The sequence below is a fragment of the Hypanus sabinus genome, chromosome 21, assembly GCF_030144855.1.
Source record: "Hypanus sabinus isolate sHypSab1 chromosome 21, sHypSab1.hap1, whole genome shotgun sequence".
Taxonomy (NCBI): Eukaryota; Metazoa; Chordata; class Chondrichthyes; order Myliobatiformes; family Dasyatidae; genus Hypanus; species Hypanus sabinus.
The window spans coordinates 56,473,217-56,496,413 of NC_082726.1; the positions used below are offsets into that span (position 1 = coordinate 56,473,217).

Below are 23,197 nucleotides of genomic sequence, written 5' to 3' on the forward strand. Positions count from 1 at the left end.
CTATTTCTTTGTATATTTTGTGCTGCTGAAACTGCCACTGAGTTTTACTTTGTACAGAATAATCTGTTAGGTTCAAACTACCCTATGCAGGATTGTTGCTTTGATATTTCATCACTATGTCCTTTGTTCACAGTAATGTTAGGTCAGAAATTTGTGAGTTGTCATCCCAGTCCAGGTCTTGAGTGCCTCAGATGGTTCAGGCTGATACCAACCATTCCCAAACATTACTTTTTAAAAATTTCTACCTGAGTGCAGGTTAACAACCGTTCATCATATAATACAGTATAAATAGCAAATTGTTGATAATTAAACATGCTAATTATGTGAACAAATAACAAAGTTAAGCTTTATGTACAAACTAATTGTGACTGCAAATCAATAAAAAGAACTTGAGAAGTAAAACAAGATGTAAATGTAGAATGTTTGACCGAGCCATATATGCAAACTCTTGTATTAATTCTTATAGATGCCCTGTTGTGTGCAATATTTAAGTGTAGGCACTAATGATTAAATACAACACGTACACACGCACACTGGAGGAACTCAGCAGGTTAAGCAACATCTATGGAAATGAAAAACAGTTGACATTTCCAACTGAGACCCTTCTTCAGGACTGGAAAGGAAGAGGGAAGACCACTGAATAAAAAGGTGGGGTGAAGGGAAGGAGTATAATTTAGGTGATAGGTGAAGCCAGGTGGGTGGAAAAAAGTAAAGGTGTGCAGACGAAGGAATCTGATAGGAGAGGAGAGTGGACCATGAAGAGGGGGGCACCAGGTGTAGGTGATAGGTAAGTGAGAAGAAGGAAGTAAGAGGCCAGATTGGGGAATAAAAGGAGGAGGAATGAGGAGGGAACAAAAACAATCAATGGAAAGAGAAATTGATGAATTCAAACAATCAGGTTGGAGGCTACCTAGATGGAATGTGAGGTGTTGCTCCTCCAACCTGAAGGTGACTCATCGTGGTGTGGAGGTGGTGAGGTGGGAGTAAAGATGTGTTTGATGGTAGGATCCCATTGAAGATGGCGGAATTTACTGAGAATGATACTGAGCCTCATGTGGAGGCTCAAGGGGTGGTAGGAGAGGAACTGTTAAGGTGGCGGGAAGTTAGTGTGAGTGCAGATGTCCAGGAAGTGGAGGAGATGCAGGTGAGGGCAGCATCAGTGGTAGAGGAAGGGAAACCCCATTATTTGAATAAGGAAGCCTCATTATGGGAATAGATGCAGCAGAGACAAAGAAACTGAGAAAAGTTAAAAGCATTTTTACAGGAGTTGGGGTGGGAAAAGGTATAGTCAAGATAGCCTTGTGATTCAGAGGGTTTATAAAAAAACTATCAGTAGATATTTTGTCTCCAAAGATTGAGAAAGGTGTCAGAAATGGACCAAATGAAGGCTGGAAATTGGAGGCAAAGTTGATGAAATTATCAAGCTCAGCATGGGTCCATGAAGCGGCACCAATGCAGTCAGTAGTGTAGTGCAGGAAGAGGAACATTACCAGGGAAGGCTTGGAACATGGACTGTCTATGTAGCCAATGATAAAGCAGACATAGATGAGGCCTTTGTGGCTACCTATGGCTACTCCTTGAGTTTGGAGAAAGTGGAGGAGTTGAAGGACAAATTTTTTCAGGGTGAGACCAGTTCTGCCAGATAGAGGAGGGAGGTTGTGGAGTGGATTTGATTAGGTCTTTTGTTGAAAAAGCAGAGAGCTTGAAGGCCTTCTTGAGGGGTGATAGAATTGTATAGTCTAAATGAGGTAGTCAGGGTATTGAAGATTGTTGAGGAGGTCGAAAACATGTGAGGTGTCATGGATGTAGGTGGGAAGGGACTGCACCAAGGGGGATAGAATGGAGTCTAGATACGCAGACACAAATTCAGTGGGGCAGGAGCAGGCAAAGACATTGAGCCTATCTGGATAGTCTGTTTCTTGGATTATGGTTAGAAGGTAGAAATGAGCAATGTGAGATAAAGGGACAATGAGTTTGGTGTTAGTGGATGGGAGCTCTCCAAAGTTGATGGTGTTAGGGATGGTGTCGGAGACAATATTCTGATGTTCCTGAATGGGGTCCTTTTCAAGGGGTATGTACGAAGAGCTGTCTATAACTTGTTGCCCGGCCTTAGCAAAGTATCAGTCCACCACACAACAACAGCAACCCTTTTGTTTGTGGGTTTGATGCTCAGGTTGGGATTGGTGTGGAAAGAATGGAGTGCAGTACATTCACAGGTGATAAGGTTTGAAGAGAAGAGAGAAATGCTGAAGTCAAGCTGGTTGATATCTCGTCATGAGCTAGATATAAAAAGATCATGGTGTCCAAGAAGAGGAGGAGGGTTGGAGCCAGGGAGTAAGGGTCATCAGTGAAGGGTGGGGAATTGTTGCCAAAGAAGTGGGCTGAGAGACTGAGGCAATGGAAGAAGTCCCCGGCATTGTGGTAGCATGGAACTCACTAAGGTGGGTGTGAAGGGGAGCAAAGGCCCTTTCTGAGGACAGAATGTTATGCCTTATAGAAGCCATGGTCAGAGGGAATGGTGAAGACATAGCAGGGATTAGAGCTCGGATCAGATGGAGAAAAAAAGTTGGTGGAGTCAGGGGAGAGGATTGTTGGTTTAAAGATTAAATAACTGGTTTAACCATTAAAAATGCTTTGGGACAAAGTACTTCACAATTTATAAACTCTGTGACCTCTAAGCATTTAATTTGCTGAATATGTTAGAAAAGAGAAGACAATTGTTTAAAAAGTTATATTAATGTTATGAACATAATTTCTATATCCATATGTGGAATTGTTTAGTGTTTGTTTAGAAAGATTCCCAATAAATAAGACCGTAAGACATAGGAGCAGAATTAGGCCATTCGGCTCATCGAGGCTTCTCCATCGTTCAAACATGGCTGATTTATGATACCTCCCAACTCCCTTCTCATGCCTTAACTCTGTAACCTTTGATGTGCTTACTAATTAAGAACCTACTAACCACTGCTTTAAATATACCTAAATGACTAGGCTCCCACAGCCACCTGTGGCATTGAAATCTACAGATTGACTTCCTGGCTTAATAGATTCCTCCTCATCATGGAAGAAGGAATGAGGGTATAAACTATTTTGCAAATGTGGCACGTTCACAAATTTGGCTGCAAAAGGACTTGGTAGTTTCATGCAGTATTCACTAAAGGTTAACTTGCAGGTTGAATCAGTAGTAAAGGTGGCAAATGCAATGTTAGTATTTATTTCTAAATGGACCTCCTTGCATTCTGAGACTGTGCTCTATGGTCCAAGAGTGTCTCACTTTTGGAAACATCCCCTCTTCGTCAACTCTAGATAAACTTTTCAATATTTGACAGGTTCCAAAGATATCACCCCTCATTCTTTTATTGTCTCATGAGTACAGGTCCTGAGCCCTGTTATTTCCAGAGTCTTTCTCATGAACCTCCTCTGGACCATCTTTAATGCCAGCACATCCTTTCTTGGATAAGAGGACCAGAACTGCTCAAGGCACTCCAAATGTGAACTAATCAATGCCCTATAGAGCTTCAGCATTACATCCTTGCTTTACTATTCTAATCCTCTAGAAATAAATACTGACATTGCATTTGCCACCTTTACTACTGATTCAACCTGCAAGTTAACCTTTAATGAATCTTGCATGAAACTACCAAGTCCTTTTGCAGTCTAATTTGTGAATTTGTGCCGTGTTTACAAAATAGTTTATACCCTTGATGTACCATCAATAACTCACTCTGAGACGTAAGGCGAGATATCGGCTTTTATTGACTGGAAGAAGGAACAAACAGTGAGTGACCATCATACTACATCCTGGAGACTGAGAGGCCGGGCTCAGGCCTTGATCGCCTTTATACAGGGATCTGTGGGAGGAGCCACAGGAGCAGTCAGCAGGGGGCGTGTCCAGACAGGTATATGTAGTTCACCACAACCCTCATTCCTTCTTCCAAATGCATGAGCATACATGTCTCTGCACTATATTCTATCTTCCACTTCTTTGCCTATTCTAATTTGTCCAACTGCTTCTGCAGAGTCCCTGCTTCCTCAACACTACCTCACCTCCACCTATCTTTATATCATCTGCAAACTTGGCCACAAAACAATCAATTCCATCATCCAGATTACTGTCATATAGTATGGAAAGAAATGTTCCCAACACCAGATCCTGTGGAACTCCACTAGTCACCAGCAGCCAACCAGCTAAGGCCCATTTTATTCCCACTCTTTGCCTTATGGAAATGATTACAAGTTGGGGACACATGAAGCCACACTGTGGAGTATAGAGTCCCCCCCGCCAGCATCCCCTTCCAATCAACTTTGGCCAGCTTATCTCTCATGTCTTTATAGTTGCATAATTTCTGACAAACCTGTTATAATTCTTACAAATATGTTGTAAATAGAACTGGAGAATTTAGTTCACCAGAAAATCAAGGACACCTTTTTTCTAAACTTCATTCTTGTCAAAAAGTCTGGTACCAGGAAAATGTGTCCTATCCTGCCTGCATTTTTTTTTAAATTTGACTTTTTGTATATGTATTTTCAGGGACAATTGGGATTATGAATCTGCTTGTTTCTAAGGCCATGGGAGCATCTCAGGTTTTAATCTGTGGTAAGTAGTTTGTCATAATTTTAGGTGGATAAGAAATTCAAAGTCAAGAAAGTGCCTTTTAACGCATTGCATACTCCTCTCAGAATCTACATTAAGTGGCCACTTTATTAAGTACACTTGTACTACTGATCATTAATGCAAGTTTTTAATTAGCTAATCATGTGACAGCTACTCAAAGCATAAATGCATACATGATCAAGAGGTTCAGTTGTTATTCAAACCAAAGATCAGAATGGGGAAGAAATGTGATCTAAGAGACACTGACCGTAGAATAATTGTTGGTGCCAGACAGGGTGGTTTGAGTATCTTAGAAAGTACTGATGTGCTGGGATTTTCATGTACAACAGTATCTGGAGTTTACAGAAAATGGTGTGAGAAACAAAAAAAAATCCAAAGAATGACAGTTCAGAGGGCAAAAACTCCTTGCTATTGAGAGTGGTCAGAGGAGAGTTGTCTGACTAGTTAAAGCTGACAGGAAGGCAACAGTAACGCAAATAACAATGCATTACAACAGTGGTGTGTAGGAGAGCATCTCTGAACGCACAATACGTCGAACCTTGAAGTGGATGGGGTTCAGTAGCAGAAGACCACAAACTTACACTCAGTGGCCATTTTATTGGGTGCAGGAGATACCCAATAAAGTGGCCACTGACTGTAAACCTTTGTTTAGTGAGAGCCATCAAAGTTAATTGTTCGTTGCCTCAAACTCACGTGGACAATAAACTAGACTGGACTAAAAATACAGAGGCTCTGTAGAAGAAGGGGCAAAAATGACTGACTTTCTGAGAAGGCTGTGGTAATTCAGCGTCTGTAGTACTATGCTGCAGATGTTCTATGACTCAGTGGTGGCCAGCATTCTATTCTATGCCATAGTTCGCTGGGAAAGCAAGGTGAGAGCAGCTGATTCCAAGATGATGGATAAGCTCATCTGGAAGGCTGGTTCAGGGGGTGGAACTGGATTCCCTGGTGGTTGTGTATGAGAGGAGGATAGCTGCAGAAGCTAAGGATCGTTACGGACAATTCCTCTCATCACCTCCATGACATACTGGACAAACAGAGGAGTACCTATAGTAACAGATTAATTCCACCAAGATGCACCATTGAAGACCACAGGAGTTCCTTTTCCCTTGTGGCTATAAGACTCTACAACTCCTCCCCCTTAAGTATGTAAGTATATAGCTTCATTACACAGCTATAGTTTGCACTATTACTTTTGAATGCACATTTTGTATTTTTTCATACCTAAATGCTTATATTTTGTATTTTAAAGTATATGTTTCTGACTGAACAACCTTGCAATGGTAATTTCCTTTAAGGTAAATAAAGTTTTATCTTGTAGTTTGATGTTATCACTGGCCTAGAATCTGTGTTGTATAAACTTCTCAGAGTTTCAAGGCAGAATATTTTGCAGGGCCTTTTGCTAAATGCATTTGCACAGTTAAGCACAAAATCTAGAAGTTGCTCCCTGTCGTTACCTTCTCCTTGCTGAGCTTCATCAAGACAATCAACATGGAATCAGTTAATTGCTGTGATTTTATTGTTGACTGTCAAAATGATTGAATAAACTTTACTGTACCTATTTATACATGGGAAAACACTTAACATATAATTATATATTTGTAAATACTACTGAGCTTTTGTTCTCTATTTACTGCCTCTGCTTCATACAGAGAAGTAGATTTGGTTCCCTCATTTGTTTCTACCATAGTATCCCTATAAAAGGTGTCATTTTTCCATAGGGTCTTTGCCACATTTATGATTAAAACTAATTAACGCTCTTTCTATCTACAATATTAAGATGCATCTTTAAACTGTTTACTTTTTTTCCATTCTTGTTTTCAATAAAATGATACTGCATCCTAATAGCACAGTTCAGAGATGGTCCCTTAGATTGCTATTACTAAGAAATGATTAAATAAATTAGTAACTGGGTTTCAGTCCGGTCGAATGCTATTTAGGAAGACTGCAAGATCATAAGACACAGGACCACATTTAGGTCATTTGGCACATCAAGTTTGTTCTGCCATTCCATTATAGCTGACTTATTACCCTTCTCAGCCCTGTCTCAGATCTTGCATCATCAGCATGTAGATTAGTGCTGTTTTTGAAACTGCAACTCAACATTTTATCTTTTTCTCTTCCCTGTGCAGTCCAGTTATAATTGTCTCCCCAACATGCTCTTTGTATGTGTCCTACTTAGCTGAATTTTTGCAAGTTTTGACTTTAAACCTGCATTGGTCTGGGGTATGTGAACCCCTGCTAGTTTCTGTGTTAAACATTGCAATTTTGTTCATGCTTACTTTCATTCCTGACTGCAACTCAGTTGTGCCTCACTCTGCTGTTTCCATTGATCAGCTATTTCAACTACTCTTTTAAACGGTACTTGTGCTTCAGTTAGTAACTGTTTTGAATACTTTCTTGCAAGATTTCACAACCTATGTGATCTGTTAGTACATCATTAACCTTATCATTGAACTAAACAATGCTCAGACAATCTCATCAACTCAGCCACATATGCTGAAATGGGCTCCCTTTCATTTTGTTTCCACTTATGAAATCTAAAGAGTTCTGCAATTAACAGTGGTTTTGGTTTTAAATATTCCTGAATTACTTTTGTGATATCAGCTAAGCTAATCTTGGCTAGTTTGGGTGGAGCAGTCAAACTTCTATGCAAGCTGTATGCTTTTAAACCCAATACATTCAGCAAAACTAGTACTCTCTTCTCATTGGCTATTTCATTTGCTTCAAAATACTGCTCAGTTAGCTCAGTGTACATAAACCAGATATCTATTGAGTAATCAAATATATCTATCTTTCCCATGAAACCAGCCAATATTTTTTTCAATGATAATTATCATCTGGTACTGTTTTTGAACCTGTGAATTCTATTTTTTGCCTTTTTTAAAACTCTACATCATCTTTCCTTTTATGAAAAAGATAAAAAGATGAGCTGTGCTTTTTTTAAAAACTACATCTTGCTGCACTTCAGCAGGTAGTTAATTATTGCATGTTCATTTAAAACTTAATCATCGCCACTGTTATGCTTTGTAATTCTGAAACTAATTGAATGCAAAACAAGGAGCCAGGAGATGAGCATGTCTACTTTGATTTTACTTTAGCAAGGCATATAAGTATGATGTGGTAACCTCATGACATATGTAAATCACTTATTTTTTGCAAATAACTCAAATGTTTTATTGATTTTAAATGAACAAGAATGCTTAATCGTACAATATATTTACAATATTATTCAAATAATACTGGAATATTCACTACACAACAGAGACTGCTTAAGATGAGAACCAGTGGTATTACTGGAACGACACTACCAAAGATTGGCTGACCGCCAGGAGGCAAAGAGTGGGAATTAAATGGGTCCTTTTCTGGTTGACTGCCTGTGACTAGTGGTGTACCGCAGGAGTCAGGGCTGGAACCACGTCTTATGTCACTAACTTCGATGACATTTGCAGATGATATGAAGATAGGTGGAGATGCAGGTAGAGCTGAGGAAGCAGGAAGTCTGCAGAAGGACTTGGATAGAATAGAAGAATGGGCAAAGAAGTGGCAGATGGAATATAGTGTAGGGAAGTGTATGGTCATGCACTTTGGTAGAAGGAATTAAGGCATAGACTATTTTCTAAATGGGACTTCACATACTTCATGCAGAATCTCCTAAAGGTTAACTTTCCTGTTGAGTCAATGATAAGGAAGATAAATGCATTCATTTTGAAAGGACTAGAATATATGAACAAGGATGTAATGTGGAGGCTTTATAAGACATTGGTGAGACTGCACAGGGTATTGTGAGTGTTTTTACTTTCTTTTCTTTTTCAATCTTTTTATTGAATTTCATATATAAAAACATATTGTGATATTGAATAGGTTATGGGTACATTAGACTTAGTTAAATTAGTAATACAATAACAATATCTTATTAAAATATCAGCAAAAAAAGTACATTAATCAATGTAACCTATATTAATTATACATGAAAAAAAACAAGAATAATCATCAAAAGAAGAAAAAAAAATATATATTGAAAAAAATATAACCTAAACTAAACTAACATGGGCAATAATAACAGTTTATATATATGATAGTGTCAAAAACTCCGGAACTCCATACCAGAACAAGAATAAAAAGAGAAAAGGTCTGGAAGAGATCAAATTAATTCATATGAAAATGTCAAATTTAATTGATGAATCGAAAATAGTACTTCTAATTTTTTCTAAGCTCAGACAAGAAATAGTTTGAGAGAACCACTGAAACGTGGTAGGAGGGTTTACTTCTTTCCAATTTTGTAATATAGACCTTCTGGCCATTAATGTTGCAAAGGCGATCATTCGTCTAATCCTCATTTGGTATACCAAAAATTGCAGTAATAAAATGAGGTTGTAAATCAATATTCCAAATTGAGGAAATAATAGCAAATATGTCCTTCCAATAGTCATGTAAAGTGGGACATGACCAAAACATGTGGGTCAATGAGGCCACATCTAAATTACATCTGTCACATTGAGGATTAATATGAGAATAGAATCGAGCAAGTTTATCTTTAGACATATGGGCTCTATGTACAACCTTAAATTGTATTAAAGCATGTTTAGCACATATAGAAGAAGAATTAACCATTTCTAGAATTTTTTCCCATTTTTCTGTTGATATATTGTATTGAAGTTCTTTTTCCCATTCTTGTTTAATTCTACCTGATATTTCTGGTTGTATTTTCATAATCATATTATAAATAAGAGCCACTAATCCCTTCTGACAAGGATTCAAAGTAAAAATCATATCTGAAAAGTCTATCAAAGTTGAATTGGGGAAGGATGGTAGAACTTTATGTAAAAAATTTCTGATTTGTAAGTATCTAAAAAAATTAGATTTAGGTAACTTAAATTTGTTGGGAAGTTGGCCGAAAGACATCAAACTACCTTCAAAAAAAAGATCTCGAAAACATATTATACCTTTCCTTTTCCATATGCTAAAAGCTTGATCTGTCAAAGAAGGTTTAAAAAAGAAGTTAAGTAAGATAGGGCTATCTAGAACAAAGTTTTTCAGAGTAAAAAACTTACGAAATTGAAACCAAATTCGTAATGTGTGCTTGACAATAGGATTGGATAACTGTTTATTGAATTTAACTAAATCAGTAGGAAGAGAAGAACCAAGAACAGAGAATAGAGAATATCCTTGTGCATCATTGCATTCTAAATTTACCCACTGTGGGCACAATGGTGAATCCAAATCTAATTTCCAATATATTAAATTTCGAATCTTATTCGCCCAGTAGTAAAATCTAAAGTTAGGTAAAGCTAAACCACCATCTTTTTTAGATTTTTGTAACTGCCTTTTACTTAACCTGAGGTTTTTATTTTGCCACACAAATGAGGAAATTTTAGAATCAATGTTATCAAAAAAAGATTTAGGAATAAAAATTGGTAAGGCTTGAAATAAATATAAAAATTTCGGTAAAATCATCATTTTAATAGCATTAATCCGGCCAACTAATGATAAAGATAAAGGAGACCATCTTGTAGTAAGTTGTTGAATCTGATGAAGCATAGGTAAAAAATTCAATCTGAATAAATCTTTATATTTCTTGGTAATTTTTATACCTAAATAAATAAAGTTATCAGTAACAACTTTAAATGGTATCCTGTCATTCAATAAAGTTTGCGCATTTAAAGGGAATAATTCGCTCTTATCCAAGTTTAGTTTATAACCAGAAAAACTACCAAATTGAGCCAATAAGGATAAAATAGCGGGAATAGACCTGTCAGGATCGGAAATATATAACAACAAGTCATCAGCATAAAGTGATAACTTGTATAACTTCTCATTACGGGTAATACCAAAAATATTAGGGGATTCACGAATAGCAATGGCTAAAGGTTCTAATGCAATATTAAATAATAAAGGACTTAATGGACAACCTTGTCTCGTACCACGAGATAATTGAAAAAAAGGGGATCTGTAATTATTTGTAAGTACAGAAGCAACAGGTTTATAATAAATTAATTTAATCCATGATATAAGATTAGAACTAAAATTAAAATTTCTCAAGGCATTAAATAAGTATGTCCTTTCAACTCTATCAAAAGCTTTTTCAGCATCTAATGAAATAACACATTCTGGGGTTCTGGGTGAAGAAGTGTAAATTATATTAATCAATTTTCTAACATTAAAAAAGGAATACCAGCTCCTAATAAAACCAGTTTAGTCTTCTGAAATAATTTGTGATAGTAACTTTTCTAATCTAATAGCTAAAATTTTTGTAAGAATCTTAGAGTCTACATTTAATAGCGATATAGGGCGATAAGATGCACATAGAGTAGGATCCTTATCTTCTTTAAGAATTAGAGAGATAGTAGCTTCATAAAAAGACTGGGGTAGTCACTTCTTAGTAAATGCATCATTAAAGATTTCACATAACCAAGGGGAAAGCAAAGAAGAAAAAGTTTTAAAGAATTCTATAATATAACCATCAGGACCAGGAGCTTTCCCTGAATTCATTGATGAGGTAGCCTCTCCTATTTCAGCCATAGAAATAGGAGCATCGAACAAGCTCCGATCTTCATCTGTCAGTTTAGGAATATTCAAATTGTTAAAAAAATTATCCATCATGGATAGATCGCCATCAAATTCTGATTGATATAAAGATTTATAAAAATCTTGGAAAGTATTATTAATTTCTTTATGATCAGTAGTCAGATTACCGTCTTGTTTACGAATTTTAATAATTTGTCGCTTAGTCGAAATAGCTTTTAATTGGTTAGCTAACAATTTACCAGTTCGATCACTATGAATATAAAATTGAGCCCTAGTCTTAATTAATTGATTCTCAATTGAAGAAGATAATAGTAAACTATGTTCCATTTGAAGCTCAACTCTCTTCTTATAGAGTTCTTTGGTAGGAGTCACGGAATAAATCTTATCAATTTCTTTAATTTTATCCACTAATAAAGCAATATCTAAATATCTTTGTTTTCTTTTACCGACGGAATATGAGATAATTTGTCCACAGATAAAAGCCTTAAAAGAGTCCCAAAGTATTCCTCTGTCAATCTCTTTGGTATAGTTTGTTGAAAAAAACAAGTCAATTTGCTGTTTTATGAAGGTGATAAATTCTGGATCTTGAAACAAAGTAGCGTTAAGTCTCCAAGATCTCGTATTATTGAAAGAGTCCGAAATCTTGATAGATAACTTCAAAGGTGCATGATCCGAAATGGCAATAGAGTCATATTTACAATCAGTAACATCTGTTAATAAACGATGATCAATAAGGAAATAATCAATTCTAGAATAACTGTGATAAACATGTGAGAAAAACGAAAATTCTTTATCTTTAGGGTTCAAAAACCGCCATATTTCAGTAATTCCCGAATCAACCATAAAGGAATTAATAAGTAAGGCTGATCTATTCGGGAGAATTCGAATAGGTTTAGATCTATCCATCGAAGGATTCAAACAACAGTTGAAATCTCCACCCATTATCAGCATATATTCATTTAGATTAGGGAGGGAAGTAAATAACCGTTTAAAAAATTCAGGGCAGTCAAAGTTTGGAGCATAAATATTAACTAGAGCCACTTTTCGATTGAAAAGTGAGCCAGTTATCAAGAAAAATCTGCCCTGTGGATCAGAAATAATTTCATGATGTGTAAATGAAATTGAGGGGTCTATAAAAATAGACACACCCCTAATTTTGGCGGTACAATTCGAGTGAAATTGTTGACCCTCCAGAACCTAAAAAAGCGTTGATTATCCTCCCTCCTAATATGGGTCTCCTGTACAAAAATAATATTAGCATTTAGTCTATGGAATACTTTAAATATTTTTTTACGTTTAATCGGATGAATTAAACCATTAGTATTCCAAGAGATAAAATTAATAGACTTATCCATCATGCCAATACTAATTGTATATATCATAAAAGGTTAAAAAAATACATAACCCATAATTCAGGAAGAAGGAAAAATGATTCAGGAGTAACCGGAGAACATGACACTTCAACAATATTAATAATCTAAAGTTGGCCCATAAACCAAAAGCAAAAAAATAAAAAGCAAAAGCGTGAAAAAAGATCCCTACCCCCTCCCCCAACCCCACGAAAAAAAAACAAGCAGCAAGCGCCCAAACTAATACTAATATTACCCCCATTTCAAGATGGCAACTTCATGAAAAGAAAGAAAAAAGACTATATAACACCCAGATATAAATACAGGGTTGTAAAAAGAAAGAATATATCAATCAAAATGAAAAAAAAATATAACAAAGCAAAAGAACATTAGTAAAAATTTCTTTTTAAGAAAAGATTCCATATTCAGATACAAGAAAATGACATTTCAAAAACAGAGACTTATGGGAAGAAGAAACGACATTTTGAAAAAAACCATTTTACGGAATATAAGTGTAAGTTCACCAATCTATTAAAAGGTCATCAAAAAAGGATTAAAAAAAGGTCATCAAAAAAGGATCAAAAAAAAGGATTCAATAATCACTACAATATATATATGTAAAAAAAAAGGTCCAAAACATTCGTCCCATTTTCAAGTACAAGCAAATAAATGCTTACGGAAAGCAAAGTCTTATGGGAAGAAGAAACGACATCTTAAAAAATAAATCATTATTACAGAGTATTAACATGTATATCCAGTTCAGAAGAAAAGAATTAAGAAAGAAAAAAAAAACATTATAGTAAAATTAGAAGAGCTTCTATAAACCATGATAATAAAAAAAGACCAGGTCTACAGACCAAAGTAAAAAGCTATACCACAGTTTCATAAGTTAAAGCCCAAAACGAAATGGCATCTTCTCTCCAAAAATTCTTCAACATAACACATAGTTCAACGTGTACTAGAAGACCGATATTCTTCGACGAATTTCTTCGCTTCTTCCGGAGTATTAAAGAAACGCTGACTGTTGTCACTCAACGTAATTCTGAGATTTGCTGGGTATCTTAAAGCTTGTTTAAGTCCAATCGAATGAATCTCTGCCATCACTGGTTTAAAAGCGATTCTCGCCTTCATCACGTCAAATGAATAATCCTCAACAATTCGAAACTTGATGTTTCTGTGAGAAATCATACCTTTCTGACGAGCTAATTGGATTAAAAGCTCTTTCTCCCGAGGATAATGGAGGCGAACAATCACAGCTCGTGGTTTATCTCTCGAGATCGAAAATCTCAAAACTCTGTGAGCACAATCAATACTAGGTTTAGCCCGCAAAGCGTCCTCACCGAAAATTTCCCACAATAAGTTAAAGAAATATTCAGTTAAGTCACCAGACTCAACATTTTCGGGAAATCCGATAATACGCAAGTTTTGTCTGCGAGATCGGTTTTCAAGATCAGTGATTTTAAACTTACTCTGCTCCACTATTTTAACGGTCGACCGTAACTTCTCCTCCAAAGTTTCAATAGTACGTATTTTTTCACAAATTAACTTGTCAAGAGCCGCAAACTTTTCTTCGTGCCGTTCAATATCTGCTGCCTGCGATTGAAGCTTGGTATCAAACGATCTAACGACTTCTTCAAGCTCAGACATTTTCGCAGTAAGCTTATTTTCCAGACTTGCAAATTTAGTATCCAGTTTAGTATCCAGAAGACAGGAGATTGCCTCAAGAGATGGAGGGTCTTTAGACAATTTCTTAGATACAGACATTTTAAGTTTGAAAAGTTTAAATCAAGTATTATTTTAAAAAAGAAGTAAATCGTGAGTATCAACCCATGTAATTAAGTACAAAAAGATTTGATTAAAGGGTGATTATAGTTTAAAAAATGAAGAGCGCCCGAAGGCAGATGTCTACGTCGCCATCTTGAAACTCCACCCCCCCCCAGCATTTTTAGATCCCTTATCTAAGAAAAGTTGTGCTGGCATTGGAGAGGGTCCAAAGGAGGTTCACGAGAATGGAAGGGTGAATGTATGAGGAGTGTTTGATGGCTTGGGGCTTGTACATGTTGGAATTTAGAAGAATAGGGGGGGGGGGAGTTGGGAGGATATCATTGAAACCTTTCAAATGTTGTGAAAGGCCTAGATAGAAGTGATGCAGAGAGGATGTTTCCTATGGTGGGGAACCTTACTAGAGGAATATCCATTTAGAGCAGAGATAAAAAACAATCTCTTTGGCTAGAGGGTGGTGATTTTGTAGGATTCATTGCCACGGATGGCTATGGAGGCCAAATCATTGGGTGTATTTAAAGCAGAGGTTGATATGTGCTTGATTAGTCAGGATGTCAAAAATTATGAGTAGAAGCTAGGAGAACGGGGTTGAGATGGATAATGAATCAGCCATGATCAAATGGCAGAGCAGTCTCAATGGGCTGTATAGCCTAAATCTGCTCCCATGTCTTATGGTCTTGTACTGTAGCCCATCCACTTTAATATTTGGCATGTACGTTCAGGGATATTCTTCTGCACATCACTGTTGTAACACGTAAACTAGTCTGACCATTCTTCTCTAACCTCTCTCATTAATAAGGCGTTCACCCACAGAACTGCTGCTCACTAGATGTTTTCTTGTTTTTCGCACCAAGCTCTAGAGACTATTGTGCATGAAAATCCCAAGAGATCAGCAATTTATAAGATACTCAAACCAGTCCAACTTGCACCAACAATAATCTTTTTATTTTAATTTATTTAGAGATACAGTGCACAACAGGCCATTTTGGTCCTTTCAGCTGTGCTGCCCAGCAACCCACACATCAATTTAACACTAGCCTAATCACTGAGCAATTTACAATGACCAATTAATCTACTAACTAGTATGTATTTGAATTGTGGGAGGTAACTGGAGCACCCAGAGGAAACCCACTCACATAGGAAGGAACATACAACTTGTTTTCATGGTCTAAGTCACTTAGATCACATTTCTTCCCCATTCTGATGATTGGTCTGAACAACAAATGAATGGCTTGACCAGGTCTGCATAGTTTTATGCATTGAGTTGCTGCTTTGTGATTGGTTGTTTAGATAGTTGCATTAACAGGCAGGTGTACCTAATAAAAGGTCTACTGAGTGTATACAGCCAATGTAAGACTTTCCCAAATCTGGATATTATAATTAAAAACATAAAATGCTGGCAGAACTCAGCAAGCCAGACTGCATCTATGGGAGGAGGTAGTGACGACATTTAGGGCCGAAACCCTTCATCAGGAGTGAAGTAACCTGGGATGGTCGAGGGGGGATAAGAAGTGGGGGGATGGATGAAGTATGGAGCTGGGAACTGATAGGCTGAAGGGAAATGGGCTAGGGGAAGGTGGAGAATTATGGGAAATAAAAGAGAAAGAAAGGTAGGGCTGGGGGGAGATTATAGTGAGGGGGGAAAGAGAGTGAAAGAGAACCAGACTAAAATAATAGATAGGGATGGGGTAAGTGGGGGTGGGGCAGGGGTATCAACGGAGGTCTGTGAGATAAATGTTCATGCCACAGTCCTCCAGCAGTGGCGGGATCTCCCTGTGGCCACACACTTCAATTCCACAGACCACTCCCACTCCGATATGTCTGTCCATGTCTTCCTCTACTGTCAAGATGAGGCCACACGCAGGCTGATGGAGCAATACCTTATCTCCCGCCTAGGTAGCCTCCTACCTGCCGGCATGAACATTCAACTCACAGACCTCCGTTGATACCCCTGCCCCCCTCTTACCCCATCCCTATCTATAATTTTAGTCTGGTTCTCTTTCTCTTTCCCCCCCTCACTATAATCTCCCCCCAGCCCTGCCTTTCTTTCTCTTTTATTTCCCATAATTCTCCATCTTCCCCCAGCCCATTTCCCTTCAGCCTATCACTTCCCAGCTCTCGACTTTATCCCTCCCCCAACTTCTTATCCGCCCTCGACCATCCCAGGTTACTTCACTCCTGATGAAGGGTTTTGGCCCAAAACGTCATCACTACCTCCTCCCATAGATGCTGTGTGGCCTGCTGAGTCCTGCCGGCATTTTGTGTTTTTATCTATTTCCAGCATCTGCAGATTCACTTGTGTTGCCTCTGAATATGATAAAGTCTGCTCTATTACAGATCTTTTAGAAAGTCGGTTGAAAAAGGCAAAGCAAATGGGAGCTACGTTCACTATTGCTGTTGAGAAAAACATGAGCAGTAAGGAACTGAGCCAAAAAATAAGAGATGCATTTGGTGGAGCTATGGCTGACACGTCTATTGAGTGCACTGGGGCAGAGTTATGTATCCAAGCAGGTATCTATGTGAGTACAACTGAGTATGAACTTTTACATTCTGTTAACTTCAATTTTAAAGAAACTCAATTGAATTAATTTGATCTGGAGCCAGTTATAAAAACATGAATGTACATGTAAAACAGACGTGTTTGGCTAGCTCAGCAGTTGACATGAAGGTTGCAGGCCCCTTCTACCCTGTGCTAAGTTGCTGTCCTCCTTAGAGTTTGGGGATGAACTTTACAATTAGTTTTGCCTCATTGAAAAAGGACGTTTCAGCCACTTCTCACTGGATTCCTAACAACAACTATTCTTGTTGATAAACATGCAAACTTACTAACGTGGATTGTACTAGGCTTGATCATGGCTCTCTAAATGACAAGGTAATGTGTGATATGAACAGTGAAGGTTCCTAATCATAGCAATTGATAAAACCAGCAGTTTCAGGATATGACTACTGTTACATGATTCTACTGCTTTGAAGCTTTGTTCAAAAGCTTGAGGCACTCATGAACACTGGACCAATCCAGTATTGAGAGACAAAAGACAAAATTCTCAGCATATCAGGCAGAGAAACAGAAATAATTATTTGTGTCAATGACCTTTCTACGAAGATAGTAAAAAAATTAACATAAGTAGGCTGTCAGGTGCACTTAACAAATGGGGAGGAGAAAGCAGATGAAAAGGTTTAACATTACAGGATGATGTGAGAGCTTAAATATCAACATAAATGTTAGTAGAATACAGTAAAAATCCCAAAGAAGCAGCCAATCAATTTCTGAGATTGGCAAAACAATAAGAAGGCTATCTGAAATGAAAATGCTAGAATAATGATTACATTTTAATTGATGCAGTCTAGAAGGCTACAACTAAACATCTGTGTAGGCTTAATAAATTGTGTAGGTTTGACTACAAGTTACTTCTTAAGAAGCTAGTTGAAAGATGAATTGGTGTCTTTAGTGTTGCATTGAGTTTTGTTGGAACAATGTATGAAGCCAAAAATAGAAGCTAGAGTGACAAGTGGGAGTTTGGCATCAATGAATAGATTGAACGTTATACTGCAAACTGGTCATCCACTCTACCTTGGTTCTCCCCATCTGCTCTGCACTGAGTTCATGGCTGAGTCAAGAGCAGAAAATACTACTTTTAATTTGGTATAGTATGCAAATAAATTGGTGCTTCACATAAAAATACTATTTGAGGTTTATGAAATCACTTCTCCTGGTTGCAATGATTTGGATTGCAGAGATGTTAAGGACATATTGTAGGAAATAGCAATAATCCAATGTCAATAGCTCAAGGTTGTTTTAATACCGGTTATTAATTCTGAAGTTGTGATTGGCAATGCTGCATTTACAGGCAATACTTTGCTTTAAGAAAGTAGTTAACATCAGAATTGTTGTATAACTAGGCCAAAATAGTTTACAGTGTACCAAGTGTACACAGAATTTCTCATTACTAAATAAAACAAGTTATTGAATCTACTTTTACATTCTGGAGCCTGTGTAAGTGGAGCCAGAATTGAGTCTGCTTCATTTTGTTTTAAAAATTTTGATTTATACTGTGTACTCTTTCTCACATAATCTAAAATATTCTTTTGATTCGAGAAAACAGTTGGATAATTTTGTTTTAATATTTATCTCAAATGGAAGAAATTAAATGAATATAAAATGTAATTTCTGACCAAGTTATAAAGAGATGTTGAATAAGAATTTCACTTATGAGAAAACCTTAACTGTCATTGCACAAATACATTTTAATGACCTATTAAAATTTTAAATATAGTTGTGTTATTTATCATTTTTTAAAATATTTTCTTAGGCAACTAAGTCTGGAGGGGTTTTGGTTCTGGTTGGTATGGACAAACCTTCAGCAAACATCCCTGTCTTAGAAGTGGGAATTCGGGAAATTGATATTCGGGGGGTTTTCAGATATTGCAACACGTAAGTATGAAATAATAAATCATATATTTCAGCCAATTTAAAATTGAACTGGTGACTTCTTTTAATTAGCAGCAAGACCCCTTGAACAATGTTTCAAAAAATACCAGGATGCTGCCCTGATTAGAGAACATGTCTTTTGAGGATAGGTTGTGTGAGCTAGAGCTTTTTGGAGCAAAGGAGGATGAAAAGTGTTTTGTTAGTAGTATATAAGTTGATAAGGGGCATTTATAGATTGGGCAACCAGTGCTTTTTTTCTCATGGTGGCAATGGTTAATTCCAGAGGATATCCATTTAAAATGAGTGGAATAAAGTTTGTGAGAGATGTCAGAAGTAGATTTTTCCACACAGAGAGTGGCAGGCGCCTAGAACATAATGCTGAGGATGGTGGTAGAGGCAGATCCAATAGGGATATTTAAGGGACTCTTAGATAGGCATATGGATTTAAGATAAATGAGAGGTTATTGGGTTATGTAAAAGGAAAGAAGTAGATACTGTAATTGGTTTATATTAGTCGGCACAACATTGTGAGCTGAAGGACCCATTCTGTTCTATATTCGATCTCAGTCCAGATTGTCCCAGCCCAAGTTGTTGACTGCCCATTTTCATTCCATAGATGTTACCTGAGTCACTAAGTTCCTCCAATACTTCGTGTGTTGCCCCATATTTTCAGCATCTGCAGTCTGTTGTGGCCCCAAGGAGAATGGAACTGTCAGGATTGCTCTACATAGAGCCAGTATAGACTTGATGGGCTAAATGGCCAGTGCTTTTCTTTGGTTCTAAAGTATAAGCTATTTATCCTAAAATTTATTTTCTTTGCCATTTTCTTAAACTACTATGTGCAATACTTCAGGACTCTTGCTTTCAGAAAAGGCACTATATAACTGCAGTCATTTCATTGTGAAAATAATCTACAGTTTAAGTGCAAAAACTGGAAGTTGCTCCAGGTAGAATAATCAAGTAAAGTTGTATGTTATTCCCTTTCCATTGTTCTTGTTCACAGGTGGCCGGTGGCAATTGACATGCTGGCTTCAAAGGCAATAGATGTGAAGCCTGTGGTCACACATCGCTTTCTCTTGGAAGAAGCTGTCAAAGCTTTCGAAACAACAAAGAAAGGTGTGGGAATAAAAGTTATGCTTAAGTGTGATTCCAGTAACGAGAATCACTGAGAATATTTTTTTGTGTGCACGTGATTTCAACTGTTATCACAAGGTTGCAACCAATGACAGATTTGACTTTAGGTAATCCATTAAAAGGTAATTTCCTGGATAATTTGTACATACAAATGATCTTGTTAGTTGATCCAGTTTTAATTATATTTGGTTAACAATCATATAAAATACATGCAAAGTAAATCAGGGGTTTGTTACGAGGGAACAGGTTTGCTAAGTGAGACAAGACAATGATTATGAATAAGCACATTAACCATTTATTTACAGACAAACAGTAAAACATTCAGTACCACTTCAAGCTCAGCAGGTGCTCCATTAAGTCTCCCCAAGTTACACAACTATAAAACTAAACATTCAACAAACAAACCTTAGCTAATTGTGTACGTGGGCCTTCCTATATGTATCTGCAGCATGCCTTCCCAATGTTTCTTCAGCACTGATCATGATCTCAGTGTGATGATGATACCCTGGAGACAAAGGAAAGCCAGTCAGTCTTTCACATGTGCTATTCTTGTACCACTGAGGCGCCTAAATCTGGTCAGCAGTGCGCAGAAGCAGCTTTTGACCAACTCGTAAACTTACCTTTCAAATTACATGGTGTCAGTTACAATGCTTATGGCATTTATTAAGTGACATACCAAAATCCTTTTTCTTTAGCGACCCCTTAGGACAGGGGTGTCAAACTCATTTTAGGTCACGGGTCAGATTGAGCAAAATGCAGCTTCATGCGGGTCAGATCAGTCGGACGCGTGTGAACGCAGCTTTCGTTGCCTCCGTTTTTTCAGCCTGCTCTCATGTGTCTCAGTCTCTGCTATAACTGCAAAGTGTTTCACTTTACAAATTCCGTTTCTTATGGAGAAGACTGCTCAATAAACACTAAAAACCCTGAAAACCGGGTACCTGAATAAACTCAGCATTAGCCATACCATAGGCCAGGGGTCGGCAACCCGCGGCTCCGGAGCCGCATGCGACTCTTTCATCTCTGTGTTGCGGCTCCTCATGGTTTGTTAGTTTTTGAAATGTAATTCGAAATTTGAAGATTATGGTGATCTTGTACAATCTAAATACAACGTTGTGGCGACCCATTTCCTGGCACATCCAAACTGGCTCACAATTAGCCATTGTTCCGGCTAAGGGAGATAGCTTACGGGGGTTTGTGAGTACGTGTCTTTTGGAGCATCCGCGCCCACGGTGGGGCGGGTTGAGGGAGGCTTTAAAGCAAGGCTGTTTAGTTCGAATAAAGTTATCTTTGACTGCAGTGTCTTTATTTTAGTGCTGCGTGTAGCACACCGCTACAACGTGTTTTTTATCGCTATTAATATACATCACCACTGCCAATGCCTGACACCCGCCAGTTTGCGCTTTCTTTTAATTCTTCGATCCAAGGTAGACTAACTATGGAGTAACCTTCAACCCAACGTCTTTTTTTCGGAGTTCAAAATGTTTTTGCTGCATGCAGAAATGTAATTTCGTTTTCTCTGCAGGAGTTCATCAATTTCATAAATGCAACGCATTATAGTTTGTTTATACATAGCATAAAGGCAAAAAAAAACCGTTGTATGCAGTGTTATTTCATTTTAAATGTCAAACGGGTTTTGTGGCTCCCAGTGTTTTCTTTGGGCATATAATCTGAATTACAACATCATGTTAAAACTTGCTAATATTAAAGTGAAGGTAACCTGATATGTTCAAGGGCTAAGAAAAAGCTGGAAATAAATTTCAAGTTGTGGAGCCACTTGGCATTCACAACCATTGAACTCCATCCATGTTATTTTTAATAATATCGGAACTGTACTATTAGGTGTCTGTTCTGTGCACAATCCAAGTTGTCAGTCACTATACAAATGGCTCTTTCAGTGATAAACGTTGCCAACCCCCGCCATAGGCGCTTCGATTACTGGGGCCAGCTTTAATAGTAATTAGATATTATCTTGCGGGCCAAAGATAATTCCACCGCGGGCCTTGAGTTTGACATATATGCCTTAGGATAAAGAATAACTTGCTTCCTCTACATTTCTGGCAAATGAGTCAATGCAGGAACAGCAGACTGGGGCAAGTGGAGTTTGATGGTTTGGGTGAGTGGGTTGCTATGTGCTTCTGCCATTGGCAATTTGCCTGCCTACAGACTTACTGAACAGACACAAAATGCTTGGTGTCTTCCTGTATGCTTCTCCATCATTTTGAGAAATCTTTGGGCAAGCACTCTCAGGAATAAGAAAGGATAATGCTGCTGTCTAAAGCAAATGCTAAGACCATCCTTGAAACGTTTTCACTGTTGTGACCGAATTCAGAGTAGAGTGCATGTTTTGAATAACTGGTGTCAGGCACGTGGATGATGCATGATCAGAAGTTTTATGCTTGACATAAACCACTGAAGTTTTTTCACCCATCCTGCCAATGCATTTGAAGATTTTAAATTTGTGGTGTTTATCCAGTGCTTTAAGATGTTTGCTGTAGCCTAACTAATTCTTCAAAGTAACCAGGAACTCAGGGATCACTGCTACTCAATGGACCATCATCTTCCTGTCAGGTTTAAGATCTTGATCTTCAAATGCTCTTTTTACTAGGTGACAAAATGCATCATTTGTATAGTGACTGACAACTTGGATTGTGCACAGAACAGACACCTAATAGTACAGTTCAGATATTATTAAAAATAACATGGATGGAGTTCAATGGTTGTGAATGCCAAGTGGCTCCACAACTTGAAATTTATTTCCAGCTTTTTCTTAGCCCTTGAACATATCAAGTTACCTTCACTTTAATATTAGCAAGTTTTAACATGGTGTTGTAATTCAGATTATATGCACAATGTCATGAGAGGGAGCATTTGATCTGTCAAACAGCGGAATTTGACCTGATAATTACAGAATATTGTATCACACAATCAATTCAAGGATGAAAATGGAGAATAAAGATGATTATGAAGATAAATAATCTGGACTTTTGTTTCTGTCCCTTTAGTTACCAATCACAACACAACTCTTCTGTGTATATTCATAAATATGTAAGGAATTGAAGAAGGTATAGGTTATCTGGAATATGATTCATAGATTTTACACCATGGAAGCAGATTCTTCAGCCCAACTCATCCATATAGAACATGATACATAGCTGAGCTACTCCTTTTTGCCTATATTTGGCCCATATCTCTCAACCCTTTCCAAATTCATTTATCTGTCAAATAGTCTTTTAAACATTGTAATTTTACTTTCCTCTACTACCTTCTCTAGTATCTTGTTCCATTCACTCACAGTCTCTGTGTGAATAACTTGCCCCTCAGATCCTCTTTGAAATGTTCCTATTTCACTTTATATGTATA

At 37.4% G+C, this 23,197-nt stretch overlaps 1 protein-coding gene across 4 annotated transcripts in view; it reads left to right on the top strand.

Moving 5' to 3' along the window:
• Positions 1-20,849, top strand: part of sord (sorbitol dehydrogenase) — a 64,319-nt gene extending 43,470 nt beyond the window's left edge. For all 4 annotated transcript variants that reach the window (XM_059946604.1, XM_059946602.1, XM_059946601.1 and 1 more), the window contains 4 exons: positions 4,532-4,597; positions 16,612-16,793; positions 18,585-18,706; positions 19,707-20,849. In XM_059946604.1, coding sequence (XP_059802587.1) covers positions 4,532-4,597; positions 16,612-16,793; positions 18,585-18,706; positions 19,707-19,872 — 536 coding nt within the window. In that variant the 3' untranslated portion in view covers positions 19,873-20,849. The remainder of the gene's footprint in view (positions 1-4,531; positions 4,598-16,611; positions 16,794-18,584; positions 18,707-19,706) is intronic.
• The last annotated feature ends 2,348 nt before the right edge of the window (positions 20,850-23,197 follow it).